The following is a 26,223-nucleotide window of genomic DNA, read 5'->3' as shown; positions in this document are numbered from 1 at the left end:
TACCTATTACCAAACCACGAAAAAAATTGTTAATACAAACACATTGAAAAAACAATTCACTTGGAAATTAGTTAGGCGTGTTTTTGATTTGTTCGAAAGTGGGTTATAGTGAATAGTGAATCGATTTCCGCTCAACCCTGAACTTCCATATGTTCCAATGAATTGAAACGCCCCAGCTCATACTGTAGTCACCACATGTTCCGCGTTATGCCTTCGCGCGTTTACGGAGCTATCACCAACATAATTAACAAAACTTTAAAATGATTTCGGAAACTGAAACGGAACGCCAATCTTTTTAACATATTCTTTACATATTATGTTTTATTTATAGAATAGAAATAAAAACTCAATCATGTGCCGATGTAGTTAAGTGTATGAAGTAATTGTTAGAAACTGATTTGATAAGATAAATAATATGGGTGATTATTTGGAGGCTGAGATAAAATTGTTTTGGGAGTACGTGAAAACGTAAGTACCTCTTGGTCTAGCTAATCGTTATACAATAACAAAAATGTGAGCGATATCATATATATATCACATAGAATATTCAACTATCCTCGTATAATTAGCTTAGATACTAAGTACTGTAAATAGCGTAAAACAAGTATATTGGAGTAGGGATTAACGAATAAGAAATGTATGTATGAAAAACCAATCAAACGCAATAAAAGTCACATTTAGGTAGAAGATTCGCTTCTTAATTTAAATTATTTCTATCAAATAAGTATAGTTAAAATCAAAACTGCATTCAAAATAGGTAGTTAATTCGATAAAATTATTTTAATTTAATACAGTTACAAATAAAAATTGTTTATTTTAATATAGTCATGCAGAATCCATACTAATATAATATGCGAAAATCTGGCTGATTATCTGTTCCGCTGTAACGGCGAAACCGCTGGACCGAATTTGATAAAATTCGGTATGCATATATATAGTTAAAGACCCCCATACAAACATGGGCTACTTTTTTCAAACATCAACCCTCAAATGGCTATTATGGGGGATGAATGTTTGTATGAAAATCATGATGCATGCTTTCGCAGAAAAATTCACGCGGGCTATACCGCGGGCAAAAGTTAGTAAGGTATAAAATATCGGCTGAAACATGTATATTCTTTTTTTGGGAGGAAAACTTACGCTTATACTTATATTAGGTGAGTCATGTTACAGCTAAGTATTACATAATGAACACTAGCTGCGTCCCGGGGCTTTCTTTCCATGAGAATTTCGGAATAAAAAGTTCCAGGATATAACCCGTGTACATCGAAGTCTGATTGACGGAGAACGAAGTTCTCGTTTTACCTTTTGATGTACATAACCCTAAAAATGACCTAACTGTTCTTTTTGTTGGCTATTATACATAGGTATAGATAAGGTGGAGGTTTCTGAGAATTAACGAGACAGTAACGTTTGATAAGCAATGACTAACTACAGAAGTAGTTACAGGTATGTTCCCATGCTTGTTTTTGTAGCTGGTATGCCAAGTGATAAATAAAACACTAATAGTGTTGTCACTGACTTCTATAGCACCACTAAGGCTATTAGGGCTACTTGGCCATAAAAATCTGGACCACTGGCCGAGTTGTATGATGCTTTGTTACAGATCGAAAGGCCAACTCGTAGACCAATTAGTTGATCCGGAATTTTTATACTTATAAAGCAATATAGTATAACAATTTTGAATGTTACTGACAGGCCCACTGGCGGATACATATACATAATACACTAGTAGCTTTTTTCCGCTGCTGGTCCGCCCAACTCTCGGACTGTCTCCACATCAAAAACCATTTGGATGACAATGCATTATTAAATATGCATGACCTGATGCTACACCCAGGATCGGCTCCTGATGAGGGAACTCCTCAACCGTTTACTGAACGGGCATGATTTTTTGTCACGTGTCTCACCAACACAAGCTTAATTGTCGTGAGAGCGATCTCTCACGACAATAATTTAAGCTTGTGTCAAAAATGTATTTTTTTTGTAAACAACTTATTTTATACTAGCGACCCATCCCGGCTTCGTTCAGGTAAAAACATAATAAATTTTACACCTAAACCTTCCTCAGGCATTACACAATCAATTGGTGAAAACCGCATAAAAGTACAAGCAGTAGTTTTTGAGTAAATCTCGACAGACAGACGCCGCAGAGGACTTTGTTTTATAATATGCATGGATAAGAATAAACCGTTCGATAAAAAGACTTTAAAATATTCACGGTATCAATTACGAGCGCGGCGCTTTTAAAAAGTGGGTCATTCATCATCAATGACATTTTGCATTATTGAACAGTATCGACTTGCCTGATGATATTATATCGGGCTACATTAATTGAAAGATCGATATGATCGCCTTGATGGAAAACAAACTGGGCATGTATGTACTGATTTACATTTAAGTTTTTATATTTGCAAATACTGTGACGGAGTAAACCCGGATAACAAAATAATAAAAATATTTATTTTTGTTTAATAACAAAAACAACACACACATGACGTAGGTATATGTCCATCTGGTAAATGGCCACTTAATGATGATTTGTTTATTTACAACATAAAAATACCGAAGAGAATTAATTGAATATGTCATACTAGAGCTAATAGAAAATTTAATTTGATTTTTGTATAATAATATGTATTTATATTATGGCTAGCCCCCTGTGTTGTAAACGTTTTCTAGTTAGTAATAATATAGTTAAAGGTAACAAATAAATTATAGGCTTTTTAAATTGAGTAATGTAACACACAGACAAACTAATCTTGTCACCGTTACGGTGAATAAGTTCGTCTTGTGATCCTGGGTAGCCAAATTCCTTACAGTTGACGAATCTTTATCTGTGATAGAATTGTTTCGCCCATCGCCAAAACAATGAAGAGATAACCATGGGATGACTTATCCTTGGGGAAAACGTTTGTATAAATACTGCGGGATAATTGGGAAGGACATCAGTATCATTCTAACTGTTCTGTGAATTAGGTTCTGGACATCTTTCAGGGTAAGTATATATTTTATCTTACTATGTATTTACTTTTTTCAAAATCATGTTTTTTACTAAAAGTTTATTGTTTTGGCAAAGACAAAATAGGTTTTATTTTTATTTGAAAATTTCATCTTTATGTTGTATTTTTAGCATATGTTTTGATGATAGGCTAATGTAGTTTTAGATATCCTATAATCTGATTTCCGAACATGGCAAAACTTACAGCTTGACAGAATTTACCAAAAGCCTTTATTTCTAGATGCTCAAAACGTCGGCTTTAGTTTTGGTTCTGGCCATTTCTGCAATGTCAGCAGAACTCTCCTCTTCATACGCAATGCTAGAAAAACACACAGCCTTCAAACCAGACCTCAAAACTGCTCCAGCAAACCAAGTAGAACCTAAACCTGAACCAGAACACCCGATATACAGAGCTGAAGAACACAAAAATGAAGGACGAGTAAAAATTGAGCCAGTTAGACCTTTAGGTTCTAGTTTGAATCATGATAGAATGCTGTCTGATCAACCCAGTGATGCTACGACTGAAGTAAACAGAATAGTAAGTAAACACCCGGAAAATCACAAGTTAATTATTTACATGTCACTAGTGCTTGTACTTAAAATGTGCAAGGAAATGAAATCATGCTTAATATATTTGTTATTTTTCAGGACAATCTTGCTATCCCCAATTATGGATTTGTCGCTAATCCTGTTGAAGTGGCCTACCCTGATATTCCATATGCCCCTGGGTATGGGTACGATAATGGATATTCCGGACCACATGGGTAAGATTGAAAACAATGTATTTTTGAAGACTAATACACTTCCAGTAAAAGATGCCTATAAGATACTTACAATTTTATTTACTGTGTTTTAACATATATTTTTAACCCTTTTTGTTTACTTTCAGATACGAATTATATGCCAATAACCCAAGTAACTATTATCTGGAACCCGATACCTCAGCTTTTGGATTGCTGTGGAGCCAAGTACCTGATTCTAGAGTAAGTTGTTACAATCTAACCATAATAACAGGAGTTGCAATCTCTCATGAATATCCTCTAGGAAAAACTACTGTGAGCTCTCCAGTCAGCGTATCAAGCTATCCTGGAAATTCGTCGCTATTGTGGTCACATAAAGATTCATGCACAGTAACTTGAGGTGCGGTTGACTATATCTATAGCAATGTGTTTTTCTAGTTCGGATTGTGTACGTCACATATATGATTTTGTGTTAGGATCAATTTTCCTTATTTTTCATATCCCAAACTATTACATTTCTAATTTTATAAAAAAATGCTGATTATATAGAATTTAAAAATAGCGGATTAATTATAACACTTTATATTACAGACTCTTGTCAGCTTCGTCGGGAGAACAATATCGTGGATCTTTGGCAGTGTGTTTGCTCTTTTCCTCGGCTCTATTCTTACTGTCGGAGTTTGTTCATACACAAATTTGTGTTCTATCGTATTCCATGGCGTTGGACCAATCCACGAAGAAATGAGAGCTCTCATATCTCCAGAAAGACTTGAGAAGATCAGCAATGCAGCTGACTTCGTGAAGACGGCCATAGACAAGTACCAGAAAATACAAAAGGTCACAGATGCTGTACCCGGCACCAGAAAGCGAAGGGCTATATTTTTCTAAAGTAGTTGTCTTTTGCATTAAATGAAATTGTACTTAATATATTAGAATAAATGATTATATAAGTGTTTGAGATTTTTCTTCTGGAAATTTTATTAGAAAAGAAAATGTTGTCAATATTTTTTATAAACTAAATAGCTTATAATTAGGTCGTCCTAGTAGTCATTGTCAGTGTTTAGATATGTTTATATTTACAACTAAGGACATTCTAAAGCTGCATAGTTATTCTTAGACTCCATTTATACACGATGTTATTTTTTATTATACTTCATATATGCCTTCTGGAGGTATCGCTCAATATCATCTATGTATGAGATGTTAAGTCGGCTGAGATCCCTGTAGAAAGGTTCCTCAATGGTCAAGGTGCAGTAGGGGGTGTACACACAGATGCCGAACGCCAGGGCTGCCCCAATCAATATCAATAGGCCATTAACCAGGATCCCTTTGACTATTGCCAGGACTGTCGATACTACTTCAACGATTGCTTTCTGAAAATGTAATAAATTGTTGTTAATACGTTTTGTGATAGTATTATCTTAAATAGTATTTAAAATTACAATAAATACATTTTCGTTTAATTTACATGAAATATGAAACTATTTTAAAGCAATTTTTGAGTAAGTGGGTTATCTCAAACTTTTGCATGATCTTGTGATGTTTATCTGACCCAGGTTACGCATTATTCATTCATAGACCATGGTTTGTATAATCGGTTGACAAGTGGACATCAAACACTTATTTTACGGTGTTGTCACAAACAAAGCCAATCGCGATTATGGTTTACGAAAGACTAATTGAGAAAAGTTTCTTAGACAAAGACAATTTATTTGCAAAAACATGAGTTTACATTTTTTTACAATGTGGTGTTAAAAGAAAAATTTAATCCTACATGTTTCACCGTCCACGGGTATGCAAATTAAAATGGAGAGCATGCTATCAGCCCACAAAACAAAATCGAATAAATAAAAATAACTAAATTAACAAAATTTTTATCTTAATCTATCATTAAAAAATCGTTCAAATTATAATAACATTTATCAATCAGCAAGGACCTGAGGTGCTTTTCAAATAAATTTAAATTCTGATCATTAACTTGTTGTGGAATATTATTATAAATTTTAGGTGCCATACATACAATACTTTTACTGAGTAATGCCGTTTTAGAAGGGTGTAAATATAGTCTATAATTATCCCGATGATTTCTTAACACAACATCACAAAGGCGTGGGAATAAATGAGCATTACATGTAACAAATACCTCAAGTATATGTACAGTGAAGGAAGTGTTAGAATTTTATGTTGTTTAGATAATCTTTTTTTGATGTTTACATGTAAAAATAGCGAAAATTACTTAAAAATGTACTTACGGCTGCGTATTCGAGTAACGAATGATCGGAATACTTCACAACAGGATAGAAATCACGAGGGATGATTTTAAACCTAAAAATAAATTAACACGATTTATTTTCAGGTAGGTGTATCGAAGCGGTGGTGGTGTAATGGTTAAGATGCCTTCCTGTGAACCGAAAGGTGCCACAGTTTGTAATCTGTGTTGTATACCAATCTGACTCATGTACGTAGTAGTTTTCATCGACCACCACTTGCTTCCGAAAATATCGAGAGGAAATCTGCACTCTGGTTGATTATCGACTTGTGTGTGAAATGGAGAAGGCAATGGCAAACCACTTCATTAATAGTGCCAAGAAAGTCGTTTTGTGTGATTCATTCCACGTAATGACCACGACCATCAGCCATGAGTACTACTATAAAGAACTACTACTCAGTTCAGAACAGCTACTCAGTTGCTGAACATACACTTTGGGATTTATTCACCGTTACATACACATTGTGAAGATAACCTTAAAAATATGGTCATTTCGTGAATTTATAGTACTATTTGTACACTAAAATAAATATATGCTTAAAACATATTATACAACTTTTATATAAAAGTACTTAATTCAAAACGTATTTAAAGTGAAATTATAAAACTTACTCGTAGGCAGTAGTCTCATGTGACAGTACTACTAACGCACTGGCAAAGTATAGGACTAAATAGATCAAAACACGAGACATCTGAAAAAAATGGTGTTAAATGAAACAACAACTTCAAAAGCAAATTCATGTGCTATTTGCGTGTTAATTAAAGTAACAAGATTTTTAAATACAAAATCATATGTTCATAATACAATAATTTTGTAAAGGTGGATGAATTTTTATCCGAAAAATATTTACAATACTTATAAATGTGAAGTTCTGTCTGACGCGTTTTTACGGCTAAACCGGTCTGAATCAATTTTGATGAAATGTGGAAAAGATGTATAAAGACCCGAGGGTATACGCAAATAAATTTGAACAGTATACAACTTATTTCAATTAACTATTTTAACATAAATATTAAATTAAAAAATTAAGAAACTCCCCACTGTGAATTTGCCGGCAACGTCTCATCAGTTTTTACGATTTATCCACTACTCCTAAACGAGCTGGAGTTCATGTCACTCTCGATTAATTTGTCTTTCAAATAAATAAAAAAACAATGATCTCTGTATGATCTCTGTGAAGACAGGCATACAGATACACAGACACGTTCAACTTATAATTCTCCTACTGTCGTCGGGGGTTCATAAAAATACATAAACAAATTGTACCTTTAAGTTTAGATCAGAACTAAGTATTGTTTTGTTAAAATGTTTGAAATATTCAACTGTTGGTATACAAATAACGGATAAATCATAAAATCTCCTCAATATATACCTATAATTAGTTAATAAAAGAACAACGGAAATCAATTATTATAAACGTTATATATTCAGTGTTAATTATAAGTTGTATGTAGGTATCTTATTTTACAACAACACAAGGAAACTTTAGACGCAGTGTTTAAATTTTTCACCAGTAGTGACAATTTTTTTTGTGGTACCTATTCGTTTATTGGTCATGAAGAACGAATATAAAAAGACACACATATCCTACAACTATAGGCAGTCAAAACAAATAAAATCTTCTGATATATAATTAAATGCTAATATTTCGATACTTTATTATATTTTGATTTTACAACTTTGTATGTTGTTAAAGACATTATGAGTGAACAAAGAAGATCGAAAGGAAATGTCTAATTGGAGGTCCGCAAAAATCCGATCATTAGCAAATTACACGCAAGTACTTATTAATTCCATGAAAACTTAAAATGGCAGTCGTTATGTAATATGTGCTGAGGATATTTAAACGTCTGATTTAAACAAATCGCTTCATTATCATTTATCTTTGCAACTAAAATTAAAAAACGGATAAGGTACGTTCGTATTTAGCTTTATTTTGCAACTAAAATTAGTTTTTTTTTTAATTTTAATCGTTGAATAATGTGTTTAAAATTTGTGTTGAAATACTGAATATAATGTTTATTTAAAAACGCTAATTTCCATATTTAATGTTGTAATTTTTTGTTACAGATGTTAAAAATTGCAGCAATTGCGTGTTTATTAATATTAGGAGCGCATGCTTCTCACTCCAATGAGTTTGATAACTTTATAGATTACAGAGATGATGTCATTAAAGTGAGTATAATGCGTTTTTACTGACTATCCCTTTAATCCTCCAAAATTCATCTAAAACAATTTTTTATTTTATTTTCTACTAGTTCTAGTACAAAAATTTTCAGTTGTCTTCATCGCCAAAAAATAGACGAATACAGAGAAATTTTTGTATTTAGTACCTCAACAGTGAGGCTAATATATAAAATACTGTCTAAAATAATCATAATTAATATCTTATATATAATGCCCTAACTATGTGATGTGATGTAGAAATCTTTTTCCGGTTCAATTATCAAGATTCATTTCAATTAAATTTTCAAGATTAAATTTTTCCAGCAAGACACAGTGACTAACCTATTTTACCCCTTATTTTATGCAGGGTTTCGAAGTACCATATGCGTATCACCAAGGTCCAACAGTGACAGTAAAGAAAGTGTCACCGTTACTTGATGATGGCCATGGTCGTTTACTGGTCCCAGCGGGGCTTCATCATAAAGACGATGCAGTGGAAGATTCCAATTCCATATTTGATGCTTCTGTTGTTTCTGTAAGTATAATTAGTGTATCTAAATGAAAGAGGAAAATGTAACATATTTTTTTCATTTTATAACAAAAACATATCATTGACTGATGTAACGTATCAGTTTATTGACTGTTGATAATCACGTCTTGAATAATTACTAAAATAAAAAAAACCCGGTTTGTGTTCAATAGTTTCGATCAAAATAAAATTACCTATTGCTAAATAAATACCTATTTTAAGTAAAAAAAAGTAGCTAAATGAGGCTGAATAAAAGAGTTAAAATGTCTACGATTTATTTTAAAGGGTCTTTTTCATTTTCAGACAACATTTGGAATTATCAGAAAAGCAGTCTTATACTTGTTTCACAAAATACCAGCTCTAATCATCGGCACCTTAATAGCCCTGGGAGTGTGTAATATCACCCCACTGTGCGGGGAGCTATCCGCAATGGAGTCTTTGGTTGAAATTAGAAGAGGAATCAGATCACTGTCCAGTTCAAAAAGAGTGACTGAAGCAACGGAGTTTGTCCAAAATGCTATTAGAAAGTACAGATCTATGCAGGATTCGGAAAAAAAATAGTTATTAGTTAATGTATACGTAGTTATTTATTGTCATTTTAGTACTTTGTTTTGTATAATTTTGTTGTATTATTTAATAAATATTTGAATATAGAGATTATATTTTATTTGAAACTTAATCCAAGTTATAAAACATCAACAATTAGGTACATGTGTTAAATTGTCCAATAACAAGTAGAATTTACTATACTTATCTTGATAATTTATTACATAAGAAGGTACTTATATTTAGAAAATAAAAAAAATATTTTCGCCTATTTTCGGACCAGACACCCAGTCAAAAATTGTATCTTAAACGTCTTAAGAACGAGTTGTCGGATCGTGAAAAAGCTGGCGAGTCAAATTTGACTATTAAATATATTAAAGGGATTCCGAAGATCATCAAGTCTCAGTCAAAAAACTAAGTAAACAAAACATCGTCTTACCTGATAAAAATCACAACATTACATATAATTATGATAACGCATTTTTGAATGACAAATCTCTCAAATTTTTCTATGCAAATCTTAAAAGTATTCGAAAGGCTGGCAGGTTTGAAGAACTACAAACAATACTTAAACTATTGAATGAAACAGTACATATAATAGTTTTAACAGAAACTTGGATCCAAAATGAAATTGAGGCAAATTCATTCTGTCTAGATAATTATACCCATAACTTTAATATAAGAATGGGAAAAGAGGGAGGTGGTGTATCGATATATGTACATAACAGCTTAAAACACGAAGTAACAACTGATTTATATGAGCACGGAATTAATTATCTATGGATATATATCAATAAGTTTGCCCTTAATATTGGCGCAATCTATAAACCAAACAAAAAATATATAAATCAGTTTTTGGATACTTTTGCACTACATTTGGAAAGCAGAAAAAGAGGAATAGTAATAGGCGACTTTAACATAGACTTGCTAGCCAATAAAAAAGATGCAATAGATTATAAGAGAGTACTAAAGGAAGCAGGCTACAAAATTCTCAATTGCATCGATATTAACTACTCTACTCGTGAAGTAAACACTGATAGTATAAAAACGACATCTATAATTGATCATGTTTCCTCTAGTTTAACTGAAAATCCATACAGGTTAACAATTATTGATACACCTTTGTCTGATCATAAGCAGATAGTAATAGAAATATTTAAAAAACAACACAACATCAAAGAAAAAGTGAATTATCATGGAATCGACTATAAAGGACTCCAGGATTCAATTAAAGATGCAGACTATTGTAACAAAGAGCATTCGTATGATCATTTAGAAAACCATATTAAACAAAGTATCAACAAGAATAAGATAGATAAAATTAAAATATTAAACTTGCCCAGAGAAGATTGGATCACAAAAGAAGTTATTAAAGAAACAAAGAGAAGGAATTTACTATGGGAGCAACTAAAATCTGACGTAAAGAAGAAGGAAGAGTTTGTAAGGCTGAGGAATGAAGTAACAAAATTAATACAAATAACGAAAAATGAATACTACTATAATAAGTTTAAAATGTGTATAACTGATTCAAAAAAGACTTGGAATTTGTTAAATATGCTTGCCTTAAACAAAGTCAAAGATGCTCCTATTCCGCCTACTCTTACATTAAATTCTATCAGCGTAAAGGATGGCACTGAAATCTGCGAATTATTCAATGAATTTTTCTCTTCTGTGGGTACTCAACTTGCAAATAAAATTCCTTCTAGGTTTCATAACAATAATATCAATATTTTGACATATATAAACACAAAACCTAAATTTGAACTGTTTGAATTTGAACCATGCACCGTGAACGAAGTATGTGATATTATGAAAAACTTAAAAAATGACGCTAGTGCTGGTATTGACGGGATTAGCCTGAAGTCTATAAAATCAATCATTAACTTTATCGCACAAGATCTAACAGACTGTATAAATAAATGTCTAGCAACTGGCACATTTCCTGACTCCCTCAAAATAGCGCGTGTTACTCCAGTCTACAGATCGGGTAAAAGAACCGACCCCAGCAATTATAGGCCGATTTCAGTGTTACCTATTCTATCAAAAATATTTGAAAGGGTACTATACCGTAGACTTAACAATCATCTATTAAAATTAAATTTTATAACTTTAAAGCAATATGGTTTCCGAAGTAAATCCTCAACACTATCTGCGGCAATTGACCTGGTATCTCAAATAAAAACAAACATTGACCATAAAAAGTTTGGATTGGGTATTTTTATAGATTTTAAAAAAGCCTTCGATACCATAAGCCACTCATTACTCTTAGACAAATTAGAAAACCTTGGTATTAAAGGAATGACTTATGAAATCTTTCGATCATATCTAACAGACAGATATCAAATTGTTAAAATAGGAGACTACCAGAGTAAACCACAAAGTATTACTTATGGAATCCCACAAGGATCTATTTTGGGACCCCTTTTGTTCTTAATATATATTAATAATATCACTACAATCGGACTTACAGGCGATATAACTTTATATGCAGACGATACATGTCTATTTTATTTCGGACTTGATTTTTTGGAGCTAATTCATACAGCACAAACAGACCTCGACAAATTTCACGATTGGTGCCAGTGTAATTTATTAACAATAAATACAAAAAAGACTAGCTACATGATATTTGCTGCAAAAAATAAAAAAATACCGCACTACCCGTGTCTTACTATTAATAGTGAAGAATTACATCGCTCTAACGAAGAAAAGTATCTAGGACTACATCTTGATGATAAACTCACCTGGAAACCTCATATCGAACACCTTAGAGGCAAGCTAGTTTCTTTGCGTGGCGTTTTGCGAAGAGTTGGTTCTTGTATCCCATTTGAGATTAAGTACACGTTATATAATTCTTTAGTAAGGTCCCACCTCGAATATCTGATTGAAATTTGGGGTAGTGCAAATAAAACAAATATGAACTTGATCCAGAGGTCCCAAAATAAGGTAATAAAAACACTATTTAATTTTGACTATTTAATGAATACTGTAACTCTTTATAAAAAAACAAAAATTTTCAATTTAAAACAACTATATAAATATAAAATGTGCATTCTTGTAAAAAAAATTCTTGAAAAGAAAATTCAAACACAAATCACTTTTACGATAAATAAATATAAACACCATTTAAGAAACACAGATAAAATAAAATTACCCACACCTAGAACTAAATATGGAAAGAGTGATATATTGTACGAAGGAGCTAAAATGTTTAATGACTTACCTAAAGACTTAAAAAACATAAAATCTTTGACTTTGTTTAAAGGAAGACTAAAAAATCATATCTACACCAAAGTTTTGTAAATAGCATAACTCTTCGAAAACTACACTGTTTATTTGCGTCATATATTTTTTACAAATTATTTATAAATTAGTCTTAGACTCATTATAAGTGAATTATTGTATTCTTTATGAGTCAATAAATATCTATAAACCGAATATATTTTATATGAATGAAAAAAACTTTCTGATTTATCAAACCTCTTATGCATAAAACATGATGCCGTATAGTTTAAGAATAGTAGTAGTTGCTTGTATACAAAATACTAGATATTGCCCGGGGCCTCGCTCCCGTGGGAATTTTGAGATAAAATATAGGCTATATCAATCTTGGATAATGTAGGTACCTTTCCAAGAATTTTTGACATTTCCGATTTCAAAAATTCTTTCACCATTGGAAAGGGAAGTTTCGGAAATTACCCGCCTCAAACTCAAAAACGCTTACGTCTTTATAATAATAGTACTTATTGGAGGAAGTATATCCTTTACTCGTACTACTTACTACTATGTATAACTGTCATACAAGATACAGTTTGTTTTCACTTAAGAAAACAGAATCTGGGTTGACTAGTTGGAATAACTAAATAAAATAAAAATAATGTATCAACGCGGTCCGTCTATCTGTGTGTCGCCAGGCTATCTCATGAACCGTGTCATTTTAATTCTTCAATTCAATTCAATTCAATTCGTTTATTTCGTGAACACAGGTTACATAATAGGTATAATACATTGGAATGAGCTTCTCTATGTCCCGTCATAAGGCATACGAAATTTTTGTCATAGGTTTTGCAACTGAAGTTACATAATATTTATACTATAATTTATTCTATAAAGTGTCTACATAATTTATCTAATTATCAGGTAGGTATACATTAAAAGATCAAATACTTAATTAAATTAATTAAAATTGTCATTTAGATATTCAGTAACAGAATAATAAGCTTTAGTTAAATTTTAGTTAAAATTTACATAGATCATGTATTTCTGTTGCCGCTATAACAAATACAAAATTAAATAAATATTTAAGGGTGCTCCCATACGAGGACAACAAAGGTGATTTACCGTTTTTATAGGTGTGGTATGGAATCCTTCGTGCAAGAGTCCGGAGTCGTATGTACTTGGCCGGTTTTATTTTTATTTCAGTGTTCCGCATCTCTGTAAAATAATTCACGGACGGAATTCTGATGTCTATTGTTTGTTTTAATTTAGGCATCTTCATTTCAGATTTCTGCGTATCTCATAGACATTTAGCGCCTTCACGAAGAATACAATGTTTCTTTCCGTATTCATTTACGCAACAAGTATTTATATGTACCAATTGTTGTTTCTGGAGGCGATTTTTATTATTTTATAATTATTTATACTAGCTGCGTGCCGGGACTTCGATACTGTGGTAATTTCGGGATAAAAAGTACCCAATGTGTTATATAAATATTATATATATTGCAGGTTAGGAATATTCTACCAGTGTACCAAATTTCATAACAGTCCGGCCAGTAGATTTTGCGTGAAAAAGTAACAAACATACATACACATATACCACATATATCTTAACAAACTCTCGCATTTATAATATTAGAAGGATATACCCAGTTCTAAATAGAAAATACCTACTTTGCCTGTCCGTTTTGTGGTGGATGGGTGATCCATTTTACTAATATATTTTTGATACTACTGAGCAAGCAAATAGGCATGTGGCCCATCTGATGGGAAGTGGTCACTGCAGTTTATGGACACCTGCGACACCAGAGAAATCTCACGCGCGGTGCCCGAATAAATCTTTTCTTGACCTTTTGAATAACTGTGTAAATTTGTAAATTACGGAATTGACTCATGCTTCGGCGTTAAATCCATTTCATAAAATATTGTATGATTCACCTTCATTAGACCACCTTACAAAAAAGGTGCTCACGCGCAATAATCTATGCCGGAAGGTAATTAAGTTTGTACTTTCTTTATAGGCATTTGCTGTGTCACTTCTTAGGTCATTAAATAATTTACGAATTAGTGTATTAAGTACTAAATATACTTACGTAATAAATGTTATACGTACTCATTTCTTAATGAGACAAATCTTTAAATATCGCAATTCCAATTGAAATATTAACACACATCTCCTAACTGCAGAAGTTGAACAAGTGATACGTACTGTTATTACATTTTATTTCCTTCAATACAAAGGTAAGTTATATTTGACTGTTTTACATAATAATAATTTAAAATTATCAATTTGAATATAAATCATGTTATACTACTAGTTGAAACCAACCTTCGCTCACGTGGGAATTTCGGGATAAAAATTACTCTATGTTCTATCCCAAGTTATATACATTTATACCAAATTTCATCGAAATCTGTCTAGAGGGTTTTGTTATATATAATTTAGTGGAAAGTATCATGTGATAGTGGGTTGGTCGGTGTTTCATTACATACTTATTCTTCATAGCGCATCGACTTGACTGAATTGAGAACAATACAACAGTTTATATGTAAAGAACCTTTATATGTAAAGGTAACAGCGAAAATGGTAGCTCATTTTCAATTCAGAAAAAAAAACAGATCTAATTTACTTTTTTTTTCAGATGTTGCGCAAATTGATAGCTTTGAGTGTGGTGTTTGGCATGGTTTTTGCAGATCCACTTACGGACAGGCTTCGCGACAGGATGAATAATGTGAGTTTCTTTTTACGAAATAACAAGTTGTAGTCATTATTATCATGTCACGTATTCATATTTTAAATTCAAAAGAACCTCGTTGAAAATTGAAAAACAATGTATTTTTTTGATTAATTATATTATTCTTAACTATTAAATATCAACAAAACCAACGAAAAAGCCAAGATCAAGAGAAGAATTTATAAATTTGAATATCTTAACGTCATAGAAATGAAAACGTTTTAATTTCAATCCAAATTGCAGTTATTTATTTATTTTATTTATAACACACTAGCAGCTCATTAAGCTGATGCGTGTGTGTCTTGAAGTTTGGAGATGTTATCCAATCTGTTCTTTAAACTGTTGACTGAAGTTAGTTGTAGACTTCTATACATCTAGTACGTACGAAATGAATCATGACTCGTAACTCTAACATTAACATCAATCTTAACACTTTTTCTCTCGCTTCTCTACTTTATCTTCTAGCTCAGACAAGAATCTTATCTTTTCCAGGCAAATGCTTTGGACTTCCTGGAAGAAAGGACGGAGTCAGAGGACCTGTTGGTACAACTACTGCCTGAGAAGGCTCAGTTGATAATTCAGCTCGTAAATGCAGTCATTGGAGTGAAAGTGGTATGGATCATCATCAATCACTTAATTTACTGGACTAATTTGTGGGTTGAAATGTATATTATATCACATACATTGTAGATACGTTTGCACCTGATTAGTAGTACAGATCTGCTGCTCAAAATATGGTGCATAGTTATTCAACGTTTGGTTAGATATATTTTCTTGATACACTTAGATTTTTTTATACAAAATAGATATTATAGATATTCAAAATATATATTACAGATATGCAAAATGTATATTACAGATATTCTATAAAGAGTTGATGTTTCATAAAAATACTATTATTATCTAAATGCCATTTAAATCGGTACCTATCTGTGGTATACGAATACGTCATTTTCTCTCTTCATATCATACTTCAAACTTAACTTAAAATTATACCATTTAAAAGATTCTGTGATTAATCTCTTCGTTTAAAAAACAACTCAAAACTATACATGTATTATTGGAAACTGTCAAATTAAATTGTATGTACATTATTAAATTATCAAGAAGTAACTAACAAATATTTTTTTTTCAGTCTGCGATATCCATAGCTGTCAACGTCATCGGATGGTTGGTCTCCAACGCTGCCGTCATCATCGTGGGAGTCCTAGGTGCCCTTGGTTTCTGCAAATACACCGGCAAATGTGCCCTGGACTACGACGTAGCACAACTGCGCAGTTACGCCACTCCTGAGAATCTGGACACTGCTCAAAATTTCCTCTTCACCGCGGTTGAAAGATATGCGGAGTCTAATGGAAGATCCATGTGATGTCAGTGATTGTATTTACTTATTTAATCTAATAAATTATTTATATATTATTTCTGATTTTGATTCAACTACTTTATTACCTTTTTCGACTTGTGTGATAAAACCTGTAATATCGTCGAAATAAACTTATTCATGGAATGATTTATTGAAGAATGGAATGGACAGAACCTATAGGTTCTGTCGGTCTATATCTAATCGTACTTATTTATAATAACGTATTTGTTCAGACCACACCAACTTAAAAAAAAACTAGGTTTACCTATGTTTAAAATCAAATAACGTGCCCATGTTTAAACATTCGCCTAAAAAAATAATCAATTTTTGTATAACAACGATAAAAACCGCCTGAACTAAGTACCGAGTAAAGGTACTTAGTTCAGTCAGACTCAAAACGTAAAAAATCTGATAACATAAGAATTTTATCAGATTGCGTGACGTTTGGAACACAACGAAAAAAAAATGTATTGTTATAAAAGTGAGCTATATCAGTATTTTCCAAATTATCAGGAATGTCACGCGAAGTCTTGTTATTTTGATTAAATTCGTTTTGATTAAATTAGACTTCTCCCAGTCTAGAAATATATTTTATTACGTTTTATAAATAAGGCCATCTGAGTCAGATGTCTGTGAGACACTGCCATGATATCATTAATGTAAACAAAAGGTATTAGTATGCGAATATATTTGGATTTTAGATGTTATTACACATACTCACACAATATTCACAATACCAATTATAATACCTGTTTATACATACATATTATCACGTTTGTGTGTAGGCAAGGCAGAGACTAGGAATTTCCAATTGTCACGATCCTACAAATCTGAGACATTGGTAGAAATGAATAGCCATTTATCTTTAATTTTTCTTAATTTTTTTCTTTGACAAAAATATATTTAACATATAATTTATTATAAATTTAAAAATTATAAATAAAAACTAAATAAAATGTAAATTTAAAAATAAATAATAATTCAAGCAAGCATTCGTTATGTTTGGTACACGGGTCGAATATAAACTGGAATAATACTTGGGTACTTTTATCTCAAATTTTCCACACCATTAATTCGGTTATTATTATTTGATTATCGATAACAATTAAAATTTATTTTGACATTAAGTTCATGGGCATAGGATATTATTATTATTACTATTTATAACGAGTGTAATTGTATCGACGCAAAAACAATTTCTTTGTTTTACTCAATAACCTTGATTGATATTTTAGTTTCTCCTACTACATACAGACACATATCCGGTCAATGAAACATATGTACCTGCGGTGTTTACAATACAGCACAGGCGATGTGTCATTCCCTTATCTGGTGACTATATTAAGTTTATGGTACATATCTTTAGCATTTGTTATTTCGTTTTCACTTCGTCTGTGCAATTCAATGTTATCAAGCGTGGTTCAACTGGCCACGTTATCGGCCAATATTGTAATTTTAATTATAAACATTGCCTTATCTACCTGATTATCCGGAAAGTGGAGTGAATATATTGCCAGATAGTTTGAGAGCGTGACTGATTCTGCGCGTCCAACTCACAAAAATGGGTAATACGAAGAGCAGAAAAATGAAGATTAGCCAAATTCAAACAGAAGACAGTAGCGAGAATCGGGGACGAATTAATTCGATCAAGACTGATGAAATAAAAAAAGTTGATGAAGATAGAAGCGACCAAGGCAAGCGGAGGGACCACGACAACGCGAGTACAGCATCGACTGTGGAAATCTTAGATGGAAATCATCCAGTGACCGGAGCGTTGTGATGTTCGAAGATCTTATTGTGATGTCTATTATTGTAATTTGATGTTAAATAATTTAAAGATGGAACTACATATATTAACAAGTTGAAGTGTATTTTTTATAATGTTTTATTAAATTTTCATTTATATTGGATATTGTGTGTTTATATGCTAAGTGAGTAGTGACACAACCATCATGTAGTGAGCTATTGAAAGCATCAAAAAGGGGACATGATTTTTGAAATAGCATCAAAATTAATACAGTAAGATAAAAAAAATGATTTTCTGTATTATCACGAATGTAAAGGTTATTTTCTTAATTCATTAACCATAGACAATCATACTTATAGCTCGATTTTCTATAAAGCATCGGAATTTATTGTAAAGCAAACTCTTCGATATTCCACCTTGAGTATCACCAAGAGTAGTCATATATGTAAACACATCTACATGCAATTTACCTATTAGTTGTTATACTATTATTATAAAGAGGAGACGTTTGTGAGTGATGTTTGAGGCTGGTAATCTCCGAAACTACCGATCTGATCTCAAAAATTCTTTCACCAATTGAAAGGTACATTGTCCCAAATTACTATGGCTATATTTAATCTCAAAATTTCCACGAAACTAAGTCCCGGGCAACATCTAGTTTCTTACTAAAATGGTAATTTATATGCATTGTGCATTAAAGGTAATCAGAATACATGTTATTCACAAATTGTAATGTAAAAGTTACCTAAAAATTGAGTTTATAATTTTATTACCATTTGTTAAAAGTGAGTATTCTGTACTTTCTTGCCAGATTGTACTTTTCTTATAATTCGATATGAAAAGTACACTTTTTGCAAAGCTTAAAAATTAATTCTTTCGAACCTTGGCTAACGATCTACTGTTTATCGGTAAAATTGACATTGTTCCCAATTTCCCATGAAAAAATCGAGGCACGTAGGCAGAGCCGGGAGCTAACTTTCTTTTATGAAGACGTTGATAAGTAACTAATTTGTGGGTCATGTTCATAATCACATAGCTGATCATCATCAATCTGTGGTTTGAAATGCGGTTTAGAAAATTAGCGTGTGTAGACAAACGGTTTTAACTGCCTATCAGTTTAGAAAATTAGCGTGTGCAGACAAACGTGCGGCCCTCACAACACAGAGATTATGTGTGTGATATCATTATGAGAACTTGGAGTATTTACTACGATATTACCCAATTAGTGGAGCTAGCCTTCAGTAACATTCCAGATCTAATCAGATTACAAGTTTCTATCATTTTATGATGTATGAGACATTTATTTAGAAACAATTTATATTCTGCATACAGATATACACAAACAAAACGGTTTTGACAACTTTGCAAAACCAACTTCGAAAATTTTAATAGTTATTAACAAGAGCAGGAGAAAATCCATAAATGCATTTCTTCTTTTCTGTCGTTCTCTTTTCTTCTTTTTAGATGATGGCATTGCAGAGGGCGATTATTTAAAATAAGTTTTTTTAACAAATGTGTAATTTTTGATACAAGCTTTTATTGTCATCAGAAAGATCTTGTTGAATTCAATCCTTGGGAGCCGAACCTGGACTACCACCTTGTCTCGCTTATTCCATAATGCATTGCCATCGGAACTATATCAACGTGTAACATTTTACGACCGTGCTATTACCGTTGAAGAGTTCCATTGTTGTACCATCTGGTCATAATAATGCATCAAAATTTCAGATTAATCTATGCTGGAAATTGGATTAAATTTAACTTGCAATAGCTTGTAATAAAGGCATTGTTCAAAAAGATTTTCTACTTCTTTTGCGATATTATACTTCTAGCTTTTTCTATACAAAACTTTAAAGAACCCTTTATTATAATTAATATAAAAAGGTAACAAATGACGATTTTCCTAGGCTTGCGTGACCGTCACGATGGCATAAATAAGTACCTATTAGGTTTATGATTGCACTATCATTATTATGAGTCGACTGTTCCATCCAAACGTAACTATGGTCACCTCCACCACAACACACATCGTTGATACAGTTGTTAAATCAGTTGACAGCGAGAGCAGCAATCAACAAGTCCATTGCTTTAATAAAAAAAAAGTAATTTTAATATTCTTTTAAAAGTTGCCAGTGATAGGTACTTTAATGTGTTTGTTGTCTTTTTTTCGTAAAAACGTAGGTCGATTTGAGGGTTGACAAAACATTCAACCTGGGTCAATGTATGGACAAAAGTGTCGTCGAGAAAATAGAGTCGGGAAAGTGAGTTTATACAATAAAAAAATTGAGGAAAAATTAAAAAAAGATGTGCACCACCAGGTCACGCTTATCATAATGCATTGATATGTAAACTAAACGTGTATACAAAATTACATTTCAATCAATTAAGTTACAAGATTCCATTCGTATTGCAAGTTAAAAAACTTATAATAAACCAGCCAATATTTGATTAATTTTATATTTTTAAATGATAATTAAAATGTCAATACATTTTTAAAATAATACAGGTTTATTATTTGGATTGATCAACAGAACCGTTAACTGGCAGCCATTAAAACGAAAAATATGTATTCTATTCGAAGTTTAGCCTTTATGTTTCTTGTGGTATTAGGGTAAGTTCAGGATTATTTACAAAAATTTGGCCAAGGTACTAACAACGTTGGATAAGCACTATTGGATCACTTTAGCTTGATCTTTATATTTTGTAAGGCTTGTCGAAATACCTAACATCATATTAGCCGCAGTATGAAAGGTGGTGGTTACTACTAAGATAAAGCTATAAACCAGCTTATTTCATTTTTCAACAAATAACAGATGCTCAAGAAAATTAGCTTACAAAATCAAGGGTAGTAAACACAACAGCTGTACCTAACCTCGAAAATTCTCAGCAGTCGTAGATATGTGTTTATTGTAAAGCAAACTAATCTGAGGTATTTTATTCATTAGATCTAATTACATTTTCGGTCCAACACCAAACATTTCAAGGCATAAACTATAATTAAATAAATATAAACGCATATGCACAAATCGCACATGTTGGGTTAGTCCCAAAGTAAGTTCGAGACTATACTTTATAACGTGTATAAAAAACAGAGAGTGTATCCAATAAATAAAGAGTTGTTATTAATTTCTAGCAACGCCGCCGCTAGATCTAAAAGCAGCAGGATGCCGGCTCAAGCCATCAAACTGTACTATCTTCCACCATCGCCACCTTGCAGAGCCGTGATGATGACAGCGAGGACGCTAGGCTTGGATTTGAATCTGGTGCTCACTAATATCATGGAGGGAGCTCATATGACGCCGGAGTATATAAAGGTATTATATCTCACAGACTGAAGTCTGTGGTTGGTTTTTTTGAAAGCTTTTGTTGTATACCATTAATTATATTTTGCTTGTTTCATTGACATAACTTTATTACATTAGAAAACACAAATATGTAATAACGGAAATAGTGATAGCAATAGCGAAGGACTAATCCCATTCATTTTACAAGCATCTTATATAGAATTCAATATATTTTAAATTTCAGATGAATCCTCAACATACTGTGCCAACTATGGACGATAATGGATTTATTCTTTGGGAAAGGTAATAAACTTTTGGATTTATTTCGTGGGCACTTAGTGAACGCATGCATGTGCGTGAGTAGCATGGCTCATAGAAAATCAATAGGAATACTTACTAATTTATTTACTAGCTAGCCATGATTTATTTGATTTTTTTTCTCTTCAAATATTCCAGAGAATTTCCTTGAACATTGAAGGTTGGCGTTATGCCCGGTTTACATTATTCCAGTCCAGCGATCCAGTCCAGTACTGGATTTCTTACTGGAAAAATGTAAACCGGCACTGGAAGGAACTCAATTCAGTAAGCATTTCAGTCCAGTAACTGGATTCGCGGTCTACTTTGCAGTCCAGTGCGATCAATCCAGTGTAACTGGAATAATGTAGACGGCCAATCCAGTGCCATTCCAGTGCTGACGAAGTACACACGTGTTGGTTGTTTTTGCGGACTTTTTTTGCGAAGAAAAAGGATTTAATTTATAATGGTGAAGAAGTTATAGCATCTTTGAACAACGTATTCTTACACTGGATATTAATAGAAACTAATGATAACAGTTCTTCAAAGTTTTCTGCTGTCATTCTCAGTGCCAGTCTATATTCATTGGATCTTGTACCTTCAGTTGTTGCAAAAGCATTACTGACCCTCCTTTTTGATCTCTTTCGCTGATCCAATTTCTCACCCAAATCTGTTCCTTTTTTAGTTTCTTATCAACCTCATTAATAACTTCTTGCAGCAAGAGTAATTGAGCACGTTTATAATATTTTTTTGAAACTGATCTCTTCTTGAAATCATTGTCACTGTAGTGTTCACACTTCAACGGCTTCTAAATAACTGGAATAATGAAGACGTAACAGATGCAATCCAGCACTGGACTGGAATCTCGCTAGATCACTGGAGTGGAATAATATCAACCGGGCATTAAAGAAGAGAAGCCTATGCTCAGCACTCATCAATATAGTTTTATAATAATGATGAGTCAAAAATCGCAAATGCTCAGTTTTAGACTTTTAGAACACGATACAAAAGTTCGATCAAAAGTAATCTTCGAGTAAATAATCAAGATTATTTACTTTTGATATTGGAAGAATTAATTTTTCATCAGCAACATGTGTTAATTCTCACAGTTCTAATTGTATACCTACGCCTGTTAATAGCTTTGTCCAAATGTCATCGATAAATATACTTAAGTATTTCTTTCCACCAGCCGGGCCATCATGGCTTACTTCGTGAACGCCTACGGCCGCGACGACTCTCTCTATCCGAAGAATCCGAGACTTCGGGCTGTCGTGGACCAGCGACTGAACTTCGACATTGGAACCCTATTTCCAAGATACATAGATGTTTATGTATGCCAATCTACTTTATTTTCAAACTTTGAGAAGAGTTACTTATTGAGAATTTTCAATAGGAAATCAAAATATATTATAGTTAGAACCATGGTGTGATAATCAACTTGGGAGCTGTTGGAAGTCAATTTTGGTTTATTAGAAAATAAAATTCTGATATATATTCTGATAAATTCTGATTTCTGATATACAGAATACAGAAGTATTCTGTATATCAGCAATTGAATCTATAATCCGCAATCCAAATCCGCAACCCTTAACCCTACCCTATGCCTATGCATAGTATACAGCATATCAGTCACCTCCACTTCTCCCTGGTTACTTCTTTTTTAACCAAATCCTCTCTAACGCACTCCATCCAATTTTTCTTCAGCCTTCCCATATGTTTTTCTCATTTAATGTAACAATCAAAACCAATTTAACTAAAATTAATCATATCCAGTTCATACATTTTATTTTATATTTCAGATGCCTGTACTATTCAAGGGAGAGGAGATGAGTCAAGAAGCCGTAGACAAGTTAAATGAAGCTCTGGGTTGGCTGAACACCATTATGGAAGGGAAGACATTCGTTGCAGGGGATAATCTTACAATTGCCGATATTAGCATAGTAATCACATTTACCAATTTAGACGTAAGTTGTGATACTAAAAATCTATTATTTTTCATGCTTGTCTGGGATTTCGCATCATTTCATATTAATGCCATGATATTTTATACGTAGTCATTTTGTCTTACCAATCAACATACCTTCTAGTCACCTCTATAATTATAAACTGGTTGGTATATTCGAATTTAGAAGTACGTTCTTTCATTTTTATGGTTTATGACATGTACCTATGTCTAGTATAGTCTGTAACAGCGTCAGTTAATTCTAAATCTTTATGGAACCAGATCAGTATCTATATAACATTTGATACTAGTGCTGTCCTTTTGATATAGAATAAAAAGTGGATATTGCAGTAGTAGTGTTTAAGTAGATATTTTACTGTTTATTTATAATAAAAAACGCGCAAAAATGTAATTTACATACAATCCATTATAAACTTGGTAGATATTTTACAAATCACGTCACATGATAGCCATTAGGTACTATGACATGGAACACGAGACATTGAGATGTCATACTTCATTAGGTCCAACTCAAAGCCAACGTATTTGTGACAGGAAGCCACTCCTATTAGTTTTAGAAATACGCACTTAATACTGACTTTGTTCCACAGCTTTGCTTGCGCTGTTTGTTTTTGAATATAATTGTGTGCTAAAAAGTCATGTATGTGTTTATACAGGGTGTTAAGGTACATACAGTCATCCTAGCAATCAGAGATTCTAGAATTAATGAAAAAAATTTTATATTTTTTTGAAATCGTAGTACTTATTTTACATCAACCGCTTACCCTTATACCACTTTATGTGGGGTCGTTACAGAATGTCAGTCTCCTCCACTTCTCCCTGTCTGGTGTTAGCCGATCTGTTACTTCCTTTTTAACCATATCCTGCCTAACGCACTATATTTTATTAGATTTATTGAAAATGTCCTAATTATTTACAATGTAAGGTCACCCGGTATGTATTGACAACAGCTTAGGAGCGGAACAAGTAGGCTCTGTGAATTAGTTTGCGCGCGTAAATTAAATTATAAAAATCGAACAAAAATAATGGAACATTAATAATAAAAAAATATTATTATTTTATTTATCATTAGATTTTAAAGTACAATATAAAACTGTGGTCTTCACACTATTACCCTGTATTTTAAAATCATCAATTATAAAATTAAAAATAAATCTAATTTTTAGCACAATTAGAGCACATTTTTATTAGCAAATATATAAATGACACTGTTATTATATTAATTAGGATTATTGAGAGTAGGCAAAATATAAAATCATTTTATGATTTTGGTTGGACTCATGGTCGAGTTATATTGATATACATTTACTCTGTTTGTAGGCATTTGACTACGACTTCAGTGAATACGAAAACCTCACACAATGGTTTGAAAGAACCAAGAAGGCCCTGGAACCGTACGGGTACATGGAAATAGATCACGCAGGCGGTCAGATACTGGCATCATTTCTGAAGAAAGATTAGTTGTAATCATAATTTTGATTAGAATGGAAGTATATATTGACAATAGAATATATTATTTGTTATTGAATATGTTGTATTATTTCCCGTACATTATTTTATACGACCACCAAAGAATTACTTTTTTATATTTTATAGAATTACTTTTTTATTTATATTTACATGCTCAGTCCGTAATTCTGAACAAATCGTAAGTATGATAAAAAATCAGTAGATCCATACATTTTCCTTAAGTTATTTGATGTTGTATGTTACAGTTGATTTTTTTTCGTATGATAAAGGCTAAACTTAGATGTAGCCGAAGACAAGCATTACACACCTATGTGTAACCAAAGACGACCGGCTGCACCTGGGTCTGGCTGAAATGATAAAGGCTAAACTGAGGTCTAGCCGATCACAAACAGGCTACACTCAGGTGTAACCAACTGAGATCAGCTGCAACTAGTTCCAGTCGGCATAACCTAGGTGTAAACACACTCTGTAAGAAATCCATAAATAAAATCGCATTTGGTAGATGAATCACGTCGAGTCACTTCAACTAAGTATTCGCAAAGCACGATGTCGGCCAGTACTTCACGACGATAATAATAGTAACGACAAATGGCCGCAATGAGGTGCGACCTGCGGACGTTACTGATCACACGAGCTACTCAATGTATGACGCGGTCATAGACTAGTTAACAATAGATGGAGTGTCGTGGATATGCTGCTACTGCAGTCATTTTTATCTAAGTGAGAAACAGCCGTAAAATTTAGATTTCAAATGTAGATATTGGGTTTTAAAATCAATGATTATGATGCGGTCATAGACTAGTCAATGATGGATGGAGTTTCGTAGATATTATGCCACTACTCCAAGAATTTAAAGTGTGAAATAGGGGTAAAGTTAAGCATTTCAAAAGCAAATG

The 26,223-nt window shown here is 32.5% G+C and overlaps 3 protein-coding genes across 8 annotated transcripts; all 3 read left to right on the top strand.

The window, feature by feature from the left end:
- Positions 1–182: 182 nt before the first annotated feature.
- Positions 183–25,385, top strand: LOC128672279 (glutathione S-transferase 1). Of its 6 annotated transcripts, none has more exons than XM_053749324.2 (7): positions 20,317–20,455; positions 20,848–20,927; positions 21,450–21,630; positions 21,845–21,903; positions 23,084–23,225; positions 23,694–23,858; positions 25,178–25,385. In XM_053749324.2, the coding sequence occupies exons 2-7, from the start codon at positions 20,881–20,883 to the stop codon at positions 25,316–25,318; spliced, it is 735 nt and encodes a 244-aa protein (XP_053605299.1). In that variant the 5' UTR covers positions 20,317–20,455; positions 20,848–20,880; the 3' UTR covers positions 25,319–25,385. The 6 variants fall into 6 exon arrangements, with proteins under 6 accessions (XP_053605295.1, XP_053605296.1, XP_053605299.1 ...); XM_053749323.2 differs by having other exon boundaries at positions 20,330–20,418; positions 20,849–20,927; XM_053749322.2 differs by having other exon boundaries at positions 20,348–20,577.
- Positions 5,028–9,511, top strand: LOC128672283 (uncharacterized). The gene is made up of 4 exons (XM_053749328.2): positions 5,028–7,924; positions 8,082–8,186; positions 8,545–8,712; positions 9,010–9,511. The coding sequence occupies exons 2-4, from the start codon at positions 8,082–8,084 to the stop codon at positions 9,265–9,267; spliced, it is 531 nt and encodes a 176-aa protein (XP_053605303.1). The 5' UTR covers positions 5,028–7,924; the 3' UTR covers positions 9,268–9,511.
- LOC128672284 (uncharacterized) lies at positions 12,714–16,702 on the top strand. Its single transcript, XM_053749329.2, has 4 exons — positions 12,714–14,712; positions 15,114–15,203; positions 15,699–15,818; positions 16,342–16,702. Exons 2-4 carry the CDS (start codon positions 15,114–15,116, stop codon positions 16,573–16,575), a joined length of 444 nt encoding a protein of 147 aa, XP_053605304.1. The 5' UTR covers positions 12,714–14,712; the 3' UTR covers positions 16,576–16,702.
- Positions 25,386–26,223: the final 838 nt, after the last annotated feature.

Source organism: Plodia interpunctella, chromosome 9 (assembly GCF_027563975.2).
Source record: "Plodia interpunctella isolate USDA-ARS_2022_Savannah chromosome 9, ilPloInte3.2, whole genome shotgun sequence".
NCBI lineage: Eukaryota > Metazoa > Arthropoda > Insecta > Lepidoptera > Pyralidae > Plodia > Plodia interpunctella.
This window is presented reverse-complemented; position numbering and strand designations above follow the sequence as displayed.

Coding starts and splice junctions, on each gene's coding strand:
- LOC128672279 (XM_053749320.2), top strand. CDS start 3,243: ATGCTCAAAACGTCGGCTTTAGTTTTGGTTCTGGCCATTTCTGCAATG. Junction 3,540..3,649: donor CGACTGAAGTAAACAGAATA/GTAAGTAAACAC, acceptor GTTATTTTTCAG/GACAATCTTGCTATCCCCAA. Junction 3,766..3,890: donor GGATATTCCGGACCACATGG/GTAAGATTGAAA, acceptor GTTTACTTTCAG/ATACGAATTATATGCCAATA.
- LOC128672283 (XM_053749328.2), top strand. CDS start 8,082: ATGTTAAAAATTGCAGCAATTGCGTGTTTATTAATATTAGGAGCGCAT. Junction 8,187..8,544: donor ACAGAGATGATGTCATTAAA/GTGAGTATAATG, acceptor TATTTTATGCAG/GGTTTCGAAGTACCATATGC. Junction 8,713..9,009: donor TTGATGCTTCTGTTGTTTCT/GTAAGTATAATT, acceptor TTTCATTTTCAG/ACAACATTTGGAATTATCAG.
- LOC128672284 (XM_053749329.2), top strand. CDS start 15,114: ATGTTGCGCAAATTGATAGCTTTGAGTGTGGTGTTTGGCATGGTTTTT. Junction 15,204..15,698: donor TTCGCGACAGGATGAATAAT/GTGAGTTTCTTT, acceptor TATCTTTTCCAG/GCAAATGCTTTGGACTTCCT. Junction 15,819..16,341: donor CAGTCATTGGAGTGAAAGTG/GTATGGATCATC, acceptor TTTTTTTTTCAG/TCTGCGATATCCATAGCTGT.